General features: G+C 38.5%; 1 protein-coding gene across 6 annotated transcripts in view; it reads right to left on the minus strand.

Annotated features, from left to right (window-relative positions):
* The window catches only part of manba (mannosidase, beta A, lysosomal), a 228,725-nt gene that overhangs the window by 84,832 nt on the left and 130,808 nt on the right, over positions 1–13,085 (minus strand). For all 6 annotated transcript variants that reach the window (XM_043674528.1, XM_043674526.1, XM_043674525.1 and 3 more), the window contains 3 exons: positions 7,238–7,456; positions 5,562–5,729; positions 4,738–4,882 (listed from right to left, as the gene is read on the minus strand). In XM_043674528.1, coding sequence (XP_043530463.1) covers positions 4,738–4,882; positions 5,562–5,729; positions 7,238–7,456 — 532 coding nt within the window. The remainder of the gene's footprint in view (positions 1–4,737; positions 4,883–5,561; positions 5,730–7,237; positions 7,457–13,085) is intronic.

Below are 13,085 nucleotides of genomic sequence, written 5' to 3' on the forward strand. Positions count from 1 at the left end.
TCTGCCGCTTCCGGTTGTCAGTTCCAGCTGTCCGCTGCAGTGGCCAGTATATTGGGTCCAGGTCGATGTGCTTATTGATTAAATCTGTGGATGAGTACCATGCCTCGAGAAATTCCCTGGCTGTTCTCTGTTTGGCTTGTCCTATAATAATAGTGTTGTCCCAGTCGAAATCATGTTGCTTGTCACCTGAGTGTGCGGCTACTAAGGATAGCTGGTCATGTCGTTTCATGGCTAGTTAGTGTTCAGGGAATACTAAGGGAAAGACAACGGAATGAGGACATGCCACAACCCAAAGGACTAGCCACACTACCATACATCAAAAACATTTCTGAACTGACAGCCAGACTACTGCGACCACTAGGACTCATAACAGCACACAAACCAACAGCGACTGTCAGACAACAACTCACCAGAACGAAGAACCCGATACCCAGCATGTGCAAAACCAATGTAGTATACAAAATCCCATGCAAGGACTGCACAAAACACTACATAGGACAAACAGGAAGACAGTTAACGATCCATATCCATGAACACCAACTAGCCACGAAACGACATGACCAGCTATCCTTAGTAGCAACACACGCAGATGACAAGCAACATGAGTTCGACTGGGACAACACTACTATTATAGGACAAGCCAAACAGAGAACAGCCAGGGAATTTCTCAAGGCATGGCACTCATCCACAGATTTAATCAATAAGCACCTCGACCTGGACCCAATATACTGGCCACTGCAGCGGACAGCTGGAACTGACAACCGGAAATTAAATCTGTGGATGAGTACCATGCCTCGAGAAATTCCCTGGCTGTTCTCTGTTTGGCTTGTCCTATAATAGTAGTGTTACAGAAACATCACAGAAGCGCTTCACAGGAGGCTCCCAAGCACTGAGGAGGTCACCTAGACAGGGAACGAAACGTCTGCAACACAAATTCCCAGATCGGTGAACAGAACCACAACGAAAATTTAGAAGGTTATCACATCAGCCAAAGAGGTAATTTTTGGATGGATATTTTCTGTTATACATTTATATTACATGTGTGTGTACTAGCATCTTTCATGAGGAACCCAAACATAGAACCTATCAAAAATAATAAGAAAATAAAAGGGAGCAGGGAGTAACCTAGGTGACCTCTCCAGCCTGCTCCAATGTTTAATGCAATCATGAATGATTCTGTCCTAGCTCCAATTTCTTCACTCACTCCACATATCTTTTAATTTGGAACGACCAAACCTCAAATGCCAGTAGATACTTCGTGGCTTGAAGCCCATACAGATATTTCATCTCACAGGTTGTCTCATTTTGTGGCAATCATTCCTCCACCAATTGTAAGATTGGAGAATTCTACTTAACAAGAGCAATGATGACCTACAATATGTTCTACACTTCCAGTAACTGGAAAATAAACACTACTGAGACTGCTGGGGTAGTAAGCAAATAAAGCAGTGCTCTCTCTTTTCTAGCCAGAATATCAATTTACAAAACTTATCATAGAATAGAAGAATAGACCTCCCAAGTACTTAAACAACTGTCAATCTGCTAAGTACAATTATGAGCAGTGCAGTGCATCTTCTCTGGAATAATGTGACAAAATCAAAAACAAATCTTTGGAAAGCAAAAGCACTTGAGGTGGTTCATAAAATAAAAAAAGACATGAATTTCTACAGCATCCTTCAGAACACCCAAAGTGCTTCATAGCAAAATCCATTCTGAAGTGGAGGCATGTTGGAAATCAGGTAACACTCTAGACAACATGCACATAGAAAGCTCTCACAAACAGAAAAGTGTTTTCGATACTCAATAATACTCTTCAAACAAAGGTTAAAGTCTAAACCATAAATAATTGTTATGACAATGTGGGTGTACTGTACCCTTACGAGAGTTAAAAGCAACTGAACTACCATCATTAAGTGTTCTGAAAAAAAGATAAATGTAACCTTTTGATCCAGCAGTTAGTGCAGCTGGTTGCTTGGAGACAAAAACAGGTTTGAATTAGGCCAATCAGTTTAAATTTTACCCAAAAGGAAATACCAAATTCAAATCAAGTTTGAATTCAGTATATTTACCATCTTAAAAGCCAATGACATAATCCAATGCTTCGGGGGTTTAAGACCAGAGAAAATTTAACAGTTGGGAGGAGAACTGTCAAGCCAGCATGTAGAGACTGCCCGAAAATAGCTCTCTTACAGGTACCTTTATTGATCAATAACCCATGAAGCAGAATCCCCAAGAAGAAAAGTTTTGAGATAAGAAGTTTTGTTTTGTAAATCGAGGGTTTTATCTGACTAGTATTGTAGAAGGGGAAGGTAAAAGATAGATTAGAGGAAGAAGTTGTAAATAGTTGTTAGTTTATCACTCTCTGTTATACATTAAGAGATAAAGTTGTTAAGTTTTACTTTAAATAGTTCTTGGCCTTTTGAATTTTCACAGATTGCTGCATGGGATAAATCTTTTTAGTGTTGCTAGTTTAAATTAAGCAGAAGAGTTTACTCTGTGTCGTAGCATAATTTTAAAGCAGTTTCTCACCACACATCACTGAAACCAAGGATAAAGTTAGGAAAATCCGCAAGGCAATTTGTGTATCAAACCTCCCCAACCTACAAAGTGTGCTGTTTTACCACAAAGCTCCCTCTTGCCAACTGTTTGGAAATGCATAAGAAAACAAAGAACTGTGGAGGCTAGAGATCTGATGCAAACAGGAATTGCTGGAAGAACTCAACGGGTCGAGTAATGTCTGTTAAGAGAGAAACTGTTAATGTGTCGAGTCCAGTGACCCTTCAAAACAGGCTCAGATTAATCTTGATTATTTTCTGTAGCTGTTTATGACATTTTAATGATCAAAGTACCGAATACCTCCTCTCAAATAGTGTTTGGACTTCCATTGTTGCTAGTATTCCTGCATTTAGGAAGTCTCCTGGTCTCTCCTTTTTGAGGTCCACAGTGGATTATCCCAGGTTTGTTTTTTCTACCCACTTGTGCAGGAACGATGAACTAAATAGCCTCTTTCTACACCCCAATAATTCTGCAAAACTCTTAATTCCACGATTCTTTACTTTCTCAATATCTCCTTTTTATTTTATGCTTCTGTCTACAATACTTACAATGCTGCCTGTGTGACATCAGTAATTTTTGTGTGCAGTTTTTTAAATGCAAATATTTAAGCCATTAACAAATACAGTGTACTGTAGAGGTCTCAACACAGATCCTTATAGGATACCTCGAGTCATTTCCTGCCAATTACAATACCAGTCTTTGTTTTGTCCTGTCACTCAGATAATTTCCTGAACTTATCAACAGTATTCCATGAATTTCAATTTTAGCTAACAGTCTTTAAAAGTGGAAAATGTTCCAAGTGTTCAGTCACCCTATTTGCAATAATTGATCTGGGTATTTGAGGGGAGGTGGTGCCATAGCAGTAATGTTGCTGGATTTGTAATAGAGAGGCACATGTTAATTCTCTGGGGACATGTATTTAAAATCCCACTGTAGCAGCTACTGAAATTTGAATCATAAATCTGGAATTGAAAGCTAGATTCTGTTATAATGAAGTTTACAATTTTCAATTGTTATATAAAATCCATCTGGTTCATAAATATCCTTGAGGGAAGGAAAACTTATTATGGACTACGTGCAATTCCAAACAATGTGGATGGCTCTAAATGCCCTCTGGAAAGGCCTAGAAATCCCTCAAGGACAATTAGAGATGGGCAATAAATACTATGATTTGGAGATGCTGGTGTTGGACTGGGGTATACAAAGTTAAAAATCACACAACACCAGGTTATAGTCCAACAGGTTTAATTGGAAGCACACTAGCTTTCAGAGCGACGCTCCTTCATCACGTGATTGTGGAGGGCTCGATCGTAACACAGAATTTATAGCAAAAATTGCAGTGTGATGTAACTGAAATTATACATTGAAAAATTGATTGTCTGTTAAGCCTTTCATCTGTTAGAATACAGTGATAGTTTCACTTCTTTCATGTGTAAATCACAAAACCCCTTTTTTTAAAGTTGCATTCTAGGGTTAGCTGTTAACAATGGTGATAGCTAGACAATATGTTGAAGGTGTTAGCATTGATCCAAAGCCATTTTGCATGAACGTAATTGTGTAACATAACATTGCTTCCTTTTTTATTAATCTATATTCAGATGGTAGCTTCAAACATTGAGTATGTGTTAACAGGAAATCAAATCAGCATATATAAAATACAAATCAAACTGTGATTTTCAGGTATGAATGCTCAATGGAAAGGCCTCAGTAGGGCTCACCACAAACATTCTTGACGCTGAATTGTGCAGTCAAGTCTCCAAAGCTTTAAAGACAAAACCTATGTTGACACTTCAATTCAATATTGCAGAAATACTGCATCGTTGGAGGCACCGTTTTCTGATAGCTTTTCCAGTCAGTACAGCTGCTGTGTTTAATACATTACAGCAGTGACTACACTTTTAAAAAATACTTAATTAGCTGTACACAATTTTGTAACATTCTGATATTGTGAAAGGCATTATATAAACATCAGTCTTGCTCACCAAAAGAGTATCAGTGAACATATTCCAGTAATAACTCTTTAAAAGAGAAAGTTTTTAGATCATCCATAACTTTGTGCAGACATTAAAGCATTCAACAGATCTTTTAATGTCAGAGATTATTTGTTTGTAGAAGAAAGGTTTTTTTCTGGAAATTGAGGGGAAAAAGTAAAAAGGTATTTTTTGTTAGGTAAATGCTTACCGATGGAAGCCCAGGAAGGAGCCTGCCAGATGTCATTTAGCTGCCAGTATAATGCACCCATCGTCAATCCTTGACCATCAACGATCTCACTTTGACTTCGACGGTAGAATTCAGTTTGTGCTTTTATACATTCTGCTTGCATTACCTGTTTGTTATATACAGAACATAAAGGAGCACACGCCAATGATGGATGCACATCAGCAATGTTACCAAATCAAATAAAAGGAAGACTTTGACGCTATCCTGAAATTATCTAAATCTATGCACTGTCTATAAGTGCTCCACTGTCCTCAAATTTAGGTATTTAAAACAAAAGGTTCAAAACAAAAAGTGGAAATTTTAAAGTATCTCTGAACTGGTCCTACTTTCTTCATAGCCACAAAAAGTCTGTACTTTCCCATTAAAAATTCAACTAGATTTTTGTTAACATTTCTTTATCCACAATTTACATCCCCAATTCCTCCTCCTCTGAAACCCTGCTTTTTCATAGTAGGAATGCAATAACCTGGCTATTAAGGCTCAATAAAACCTTGTACAATTCCACTTTATTAATAGGGAGTTACATAAAACACCTGTATTAGCCCAGTGTTGACCGAGCTTAGCTGAGAGAAGGTATAACACACCGATCCAGGAGCTGAGAGGGTTGCTAACTGGCATTGTTAAACACCAGCATTCCAGCTATTTATATATGTCCAATTAAGCTATTTATATGTACATAACCAATAATTCACCTGCAATTGAGAAAATAAATATGTTTCTATTTCAGTATCATTACTTATAAACATTAAATTGTTCTGGTACAGTACAACTGATTTGGTCACTACCTGAGTAAGGTAAAGCGTATCTTTAAATCTTTGCAGGGGTGTCTTCTCTGCGTGAGAAAGGTTAAAGTGAATCTGAGTTTGATACAGCAAGTTCTTGTTGCCTGCAACCTGATGTTGTCGATGATTGGTGAAAGAGCTATTGTAATACCAGTCTTCAGGAGAAGAAACCTTGTTAATTAAAAACAAACAGAATTAGAGCTATTTCATTTTCCTCAACACTGTCTAAAATATTTATATTAGTCGCATGACTACTTGGCTTTCCACAATAAGTGAGGATATAGCGTAGGCTCGACAAATATTACATGGGCAAAGCCATGTTTTCTTTCATCAAATAAAATAGAAAAGTGTGAAGCTGTTGAGATGTATTCCAACAATGTAGCTTAACACACATCTCATGGATCAGAAACAGCTGATTTTTGGTTCACTGTTCCTTAGAGGGTTAAATTATTACTCTGGTGTCACTTATTGGTCTGATGTTTAATCCCCTTCAATGAACCAAAGCTATTGGAAAATTCTTAAGTCAAGTCCTCAATCTGTGCTGCTTTAGCTGATTGTAATCAGGACTTTGGTAGAACTGACTTTAGCAGAACTGACTTTAGCAGTACTACAAACAAGGTTTGTTAGAATCACTAACTAAAAAATACCCAAACTTTACTACTTACAAACACAAAATAATACAAATTAAGTGTAAGCTTGAATATGCACACGCATCAATTCAGATCAGGATTGATGTTTCTCACAGTCAACAACTTTCAGCCTTCACTGTTCAATAACAAAAGGCCAATATCTTAGCAAATGCAACATTGCATTGAGGCAGTACATTGCAAATTTACTTAAATTTATTTCACCTGTTGCTCAGTTCAGATTTCATTCAGTCCAAGTACAGTTCATGCTTAAATGGAATATGCTGCTTCAACAGGTGATGGAAACAGATACTTTCAAAAGGAATAAACAGATTTGTGGGAGTATGAAATAAATTTGGTAGACCTTTCAAAGAGCATGCACAGATACAAGTCAAACAGTTTTCTTCAGGGCTATATGGTTCTATGCAACCTTTACATTTTCATGGTACCAAGGACAGAAATGTTCTGCTGGATTTCTAAATAGAGAGAGTTCCTTTAGAAAATCTCTGCATCACAAGCGCTGAAGATACAAGTTGACCCTCCCATGGTGTAACATAGTCAACTGGCAGAAAGAAATGTTCAACACGTGAAGCCTGATGGCAGTACAGAGATGCTGCTCACTAACATCACAAAGTTCTTATTATGTTGCTACACCAATATCTTGCTCAGGGAAAAGTGCAAGCTAAAAAATAAACAAAAATTACTACTCCTGTCACCACAAAAGTTAATTTTACATATCTAATGACCGGCTAAAATAACTGAAACCAGAACACCAGTGCTCCTGGTAAATTCCAAATCAGCAGTCACAGGAACAATTTCAACAGTCAAACCAACCGCGACTTAACAAGGTCTCTAACAGATCCTCCAAAGCGAGAGATTCAAATTCAGATCAGGTGAATGCATGTAGAACTGGAATATGCTGCATGATATAATGGAATTATTTTAATTGGTCAAAAGGGAATCAACATTATTCACTCAGGTGATTTGTTTACTTGTCTAACAATACCAAACAGTATTTTTAGGGGGTACTTAAAGAAACAAAGTCTTACTGACCTTTTCTAAAGTAGAGAAAGATGGCCAAGACTGGAATCCGTATTCAGATGCAAATCGTGTCTTGGGAAAATGGGTCCAGTCCCAGCAGTCTGCTATGTAATTATAATAATGAACATCGCCATAATGGACATCATATGGATTCTTAGCAACCCAATTCTCCCGAATAGATTCCTCTCCATTAGTGGGACTTGAAGCAATATAAGGACGACTCCTGTCCTCCTGGAAACAGTTTTCAAGTAACCGTAAAGCAGCTGATCTGATTAAATCTGTACTAATTATAATAATACTGAAATAAAAACAGGATGTGCTGAAACATGGAGATCATAGAATCCCTATAGTGCAGATAGAAGCTGTTCGGCCTATTGAGTCTACACCAACCCTCCAAAGAGCATCCCACCTAGACTAAAATGTACATTAATATTTATGACATAAATATTAATGTACATTTACAATCACATGTTTATAACAGCATTCTTGTATAAATTTAATGCTAACTTAAACAATAGTTAACCAGTGATCAGAGAATGTAAGTTCTCATTTGCCACTTGTGCTTTTAATTAATATACTATAACATACTAGATAAATAACAAATTTCACGCCAATTTCTATTGCGTATTCAGAATGACAATAGTAAAAGGATACTCAGTGGGCAATGAACAATCAGTATTATTCAATGATAAAGTCAGGATTGCCTGAAATCTGTTCACAAGAACTGAATTCCAATAAGTTCAATCAGGCAATGGGGATGAAGTTTTGGCTGATAGAAGGGAACTGCAGAGTCAATAAGTAAAGATTCCAAATATAATTGGTTCCCAAGAAGATAACAGCTGCATTGGATTTGTGGACTGACTTCTTATGAAAAAGCAGTTTCAAGTGAATTTTATTTATAAATCAATACAGTCATCTGATATGACCACCTAAAGCACGGGTAGTATTACATCATGCTTTTTTTTCAAAGCTCATGACTAGAATAGAATCACTGTCTATTTTTAGAACATTTCTTAGCTCTCAAGGATGGAAAGCAACACAAGGTATTCTTAATGTCAGCACAAGTAGACTTGCAAACCGCTACGAAACACACCACTGCAATGTGGAGATATTGCAGTACAAGGAAGGCAGTTTAGTGAAGCTCATCTTTATCAAATCTATTCATTTAGCTAACTGGATAAAAAAACAACCTGCTTCCCTGAAGGCAACTTGTTTTATTTCCCAATCCTCAATAGGGACTTTTATGTCAAAATGTCACTTGGCACAGAGCAAGTTGCGATATGGTTTAAAAGCATGATATTCTCTCCAAAATTGGCCACAGTAAGCTGCTTTCTCTTTTGAGCAACACAGTTTTGGCAAACATTGCAATTAAAGTAATCAAGGTTTACTAAAATGTATGGCATTATTTTACATTTATTAAACAGAATTACATTGAATGAATCGAACAGAAACAGCCCATTGGCCCATCTTGTTTATGCTTCACACAAGACTCCTCCCATCCCATATTAGAGATAACCGCATTAATATAATCTTCTTATCGTGGCCGTATCTAGAGTCCCCTGACCTGCACACAGAGAAACTGGCATGCTACATTAATAATAATGAAAGGGACAGACCTTTCATTCTGAAATGTAAAATTAAACCAGGCAACATTGAATGGATAAGAAAGTGCTTCCACATCCAATTCATTCCTGTGAAACTCACTGCTAACAGAAAGAAAAGTTAGCTGGAATTCAGAGACCTCTTTATAAGCAGACCCAACAGCTGTGAAACATAATATTACACTAGCATTTTTACAACAGAATGGGCCTCTCCGCATTCAGCTGGTCTAATTCTATTGAGCTCCATTTTTTGGTTTCCAGTTGGGAAATGGACATTGAACTGAGTACAAAACAGGAACAAGTCTTTCTGCCCACCATGATGCCTTTCTAAATTAATCCCATCTGCCTCCACATGGACCATATTGCTCTATTCCCTGCCTCTTCATGAGTCTATCTAAATGGCTCATAAATGTTGCTAAAGTATTTGCTTTACCATCTGCTCTGGTAGAATGTTCCAAGCACCTACCACCCTCTGCATTTAAAACAAAACCTCATACATCTCCTTTAAACTTTCCTCCTGTCACTTATAACCTATGCCCTCTAGTATTTGACATTTCCATCCTGGGAAATTCTCTTTCTGTCCACCCTTTCCAAACCTCTCATAATTTTATACACTTCTATCAGGTTACACTTCAGCCTCTGACACTCCAATGAAATTAATCCAAGCTGGTCCAACCTCTCCTTACAGCTAATACACTCCACCAGGCAATATCCTGGTAAGCATCGTTTGCACCCTTTCCAAAGCATCCACATCCTTCCTAAACAGTAGCGACCACAATACTCTAAATGTGGTGAAACTAAAAAGTTTTATACAGCTACAACATGACTTGCCAACTTTTATACTCAATGCCCTGATCAATGAAAGCAAATATGCAGATGCCATCTTTACCACCTTATCTACTTATGTTGCCACTTTCAGGGAGCAATGGACTTGCACCTTTCTGCATATCAATGCTCCCAAGGATTCTGTCAATTTCAGTATACTTTCGACCTCCCCAAATGCATCACCTCATACTACATCTGCCATTTCTCCACCCAATTTTCCAGTTGTTATATATTCTGCTTTATCCTTTGACAACTTTCCTCACTATCCACAACTCCTCCAACTCTCATGACGTCTGCAAATTTACCAATCATATCACCTATATTTTCATCCAAATCATATATTTATTACAAACAACAGAGATCCCATTACTACATTGAATTTACAGCATGGAAACAAGCCATTCAGCCTATATCACTAGTCACAGACCTCCAGCGAGAAAAACACCACTCCTTGCCTACCCTCTGTCTTCTATGACAAAGCTAATTTTGCATCCAATTTACTAACTCACTGTGAATCCCATGTGACTTAATCTTCTGGATTAGCCTACCACGGAGGGACCTTGTCAAATGCTTTAGTAAAGTCCATATAGACAACATACACTGCCCTACCCTCATTAATTATCTTTGTCTCTTACTCAAAATACTCAATCAAATTTGTGAAACAAGATCTCTCCTGTATAAAGCCATGGTGACTATCCCTAATAAATCCATTATTTTCCAAATGCAAGTACATTTTAAAAAATTTGTGTACAGGACATAGGCATCACTGGCTAGGTCAGCATTTATTGCCCACTGGGCAGTTAAGAGCCAACCACATTGTTGTGGGTCTGGAGTCACAAGTAGACCAGACCAGGTAAGGATGGCAGTTTCCTTCCCGAAACGGCATTAGTGAACCCAATACGTTTTTACAACAACTGGCAATGGTATCATGCTCACCATCAAACTAACGTTTTAATCACAGATTTTTATGGAATTCAAATTTTACCATCTGCCAGGATATGATTTGAACCTATTATCACTGTACCGTGGCCTGCCCAACATCAATAACAGCCCTCCGCGGTAAAGAGTTTCACAAGTTCACAATCTTCTGAGAGAAGAAATTCCTCGTAATATCTATCTTAAAGGGTTGACCCTTATTCTGAGATAACACCATCTGGTCTTAGAACAATCTCTCTGCATCTGGGAGAAGGCTTATGAAAGCTATTGGAGAATATATTTGCATGGATTTCAGATTGCTTAATGGACAAGAAATAAATTCCTGATGAAGAGCTTATGCTTGAAACGTTGACTCTCCTCCTCCTCAGTAGCTGCCTGACCTGCTGTGCTTTTCCAGCACCACACTCAATCGGTCAAGTGAACTTTCGCTGGAACTGCCTTCAATGTCAGTTTATCGTTTCTTGGTTAAGGGTCCTAAAACTGTTCACATTGTTCCAGCTGTGATCTGACTGGTGCACTGATAGGCAAGGAGAATGTCTCTGGATCTTGAGTAACTGTAAAGTGATAGTGTTGGGGAGTGGGTGGGATTCTGTCTTTCCATGTGTTTTGAATCCTACAAATTGTGTTATATTTAGATAGCTTGGATGAGTTTGTTAATTTCTGTTTCTCTTGCGCAATAAACTTCTGCTTTATTGTTAAAAATCAAATCTGCAACTGGTGTGCTTATGTTTCAGTGAAAGACCACCACTTTAGATTAATTTCTAAAAAATCTTTTAAAGTAGATTTTATTCTGGGATCTAACCTGCCCATTCACAACAGCAGCTGGGATTACACTGATTAGTGGATTCTTCAGCAACAGCACAAAATTAGGTCCTACTTTTGATTTCTCAATCTTTGCAACTTCTGCACTTTGCAGTAATTCATCAAAAACCAAGCTGACTATATTGAAATTGGCAGTGTTCTTAATGGGAGTAAACATCTAATAGTCCTCAACCTCAGCTACTGCTCCTTGGTCAATCCTTGCTGACTTGTAGGGGTGCATAATATTTGAAAAACAGAAGTTTCTTGTAGTTATAATTACATCATTAGACCATAAGACATAGCAGCAGAAATTAGGCCATTCAGCCCATCGAGTCTGCTTCACCATTCAATCATAGCTGATAGGTTTTTCAACTCCATTTTCCAGTTTTCTTCCTGTAATCTTTGATCCCCTTGATACTCAAGAACTTATCAATCTCTGCTTTAAATACACTCAATAACCTGGCCTCCACAGCCTTCTATGGCAATGAATTCCACAGTTTCAGCATTCTCTGGCTGAAGAAGTTTCTCCTTATCTCCATTCTAAGGGGTCTTCCCTTTATTCGAAGGCTGTGCCTTCAGGTCCTCATCTCTCCTGCCAATGCAAACATCTTCTCAATGTCCACTCTGTCCAGGCCATTCAGTATTCTGCACGTTTCAATCAGAACCCCCCTCATCCTTCTAAACTCCATCGAGTACAGTCCCAGAGTCCTCAAATGTTCCTCATATGTAAAGCCTTTCATTCCTGGGACCATTCTCGTGAACCTCCTCTGGACCCACTCCAGGGCCAATACAGTCTTCCTGAGGTACGGTGCCCAAAATTGCTCACGATATTCTACATGTGGTCTGACCAGAGCCTTATAGAGCCCAGAGCCTCAGAAATACATCCTGCTTTTATATTCTAATATTCTCGACATGAATTACAACATTGTATTCGCCTTCCTAACTACCCATTCAACCTGCAAGTTTACCTTGACAGAAACTTGGACTAGGGCTCTCAAGTCCCTTTGTCCACACACGCAGATGACGAACTTGAATTCGACTGGGACAACACTACTATTATAGGACAGCCAAACAGAGAACAGCCAGGGAATTCCTCGAGGCATGGCACTCATCCACAGATTTAATCAATAAGCACATCGATCTGGATCCAATATACCGACCACTGCAATGGACAGCTGGAACTGACAACCAGAAGCGGCAGATTCAAACCACTACAAATGCCGGAGCAAAGATCACAGAAGGGCTTCACAGGAGGCTCCCAAGCACTGAGGAGGTCACCTAGACAGGAGACAAAACGTCTGCAACACAAATTCCCAGCTCGGCGAACAGAACCACAACAACATTTTACCATGCTCTTCCAAGCATTCAGAAATCTCATCTTTCACAATGGACTCCAAAATCTTATCAATGAGTGAGATCAGGCTAATTGGCCGATAGTTTGCGTTGCTCCCTTCTGGTCAGATGCAGAGACGAATGAGACAGTAAATATGTGCATAACAGTATGCCATTAATAGGAGGTGAAGAGAGATATTTGACAGCTAGTTCAGGAGTAAACAGTGTTAGTAAAAAAAAATGAACACCTGGCGAGGAAATCAGTTGGAAGCAGAAAAATGCATAAGAAAGGCAAAGAACCTCAACAAACAGCCTCTGCATGTGTAGAAGGCCATGTCTCATCTCAAGACATGCACCTCAGAATA

The sequence above is a fragment of the Chiloscyllium plagiosum genome, chromosome 32 (assembly GCF_004010195.1).
Source record: "Chiloscyllium plagiosum isolate BGI_BamShark_2017 chromosome 32, ASM401019v2, whole genome shotgun sequence".
In the NCBI taxonomy this organism is placed as follows: domain Eukaryota; kingdom Metazoa; phylum Chordata; class Chondrichthyes; order Orectolobiformes; family Hemiscylliidae; genus Chiloscyllium; species Chiloscyllium plagiosum.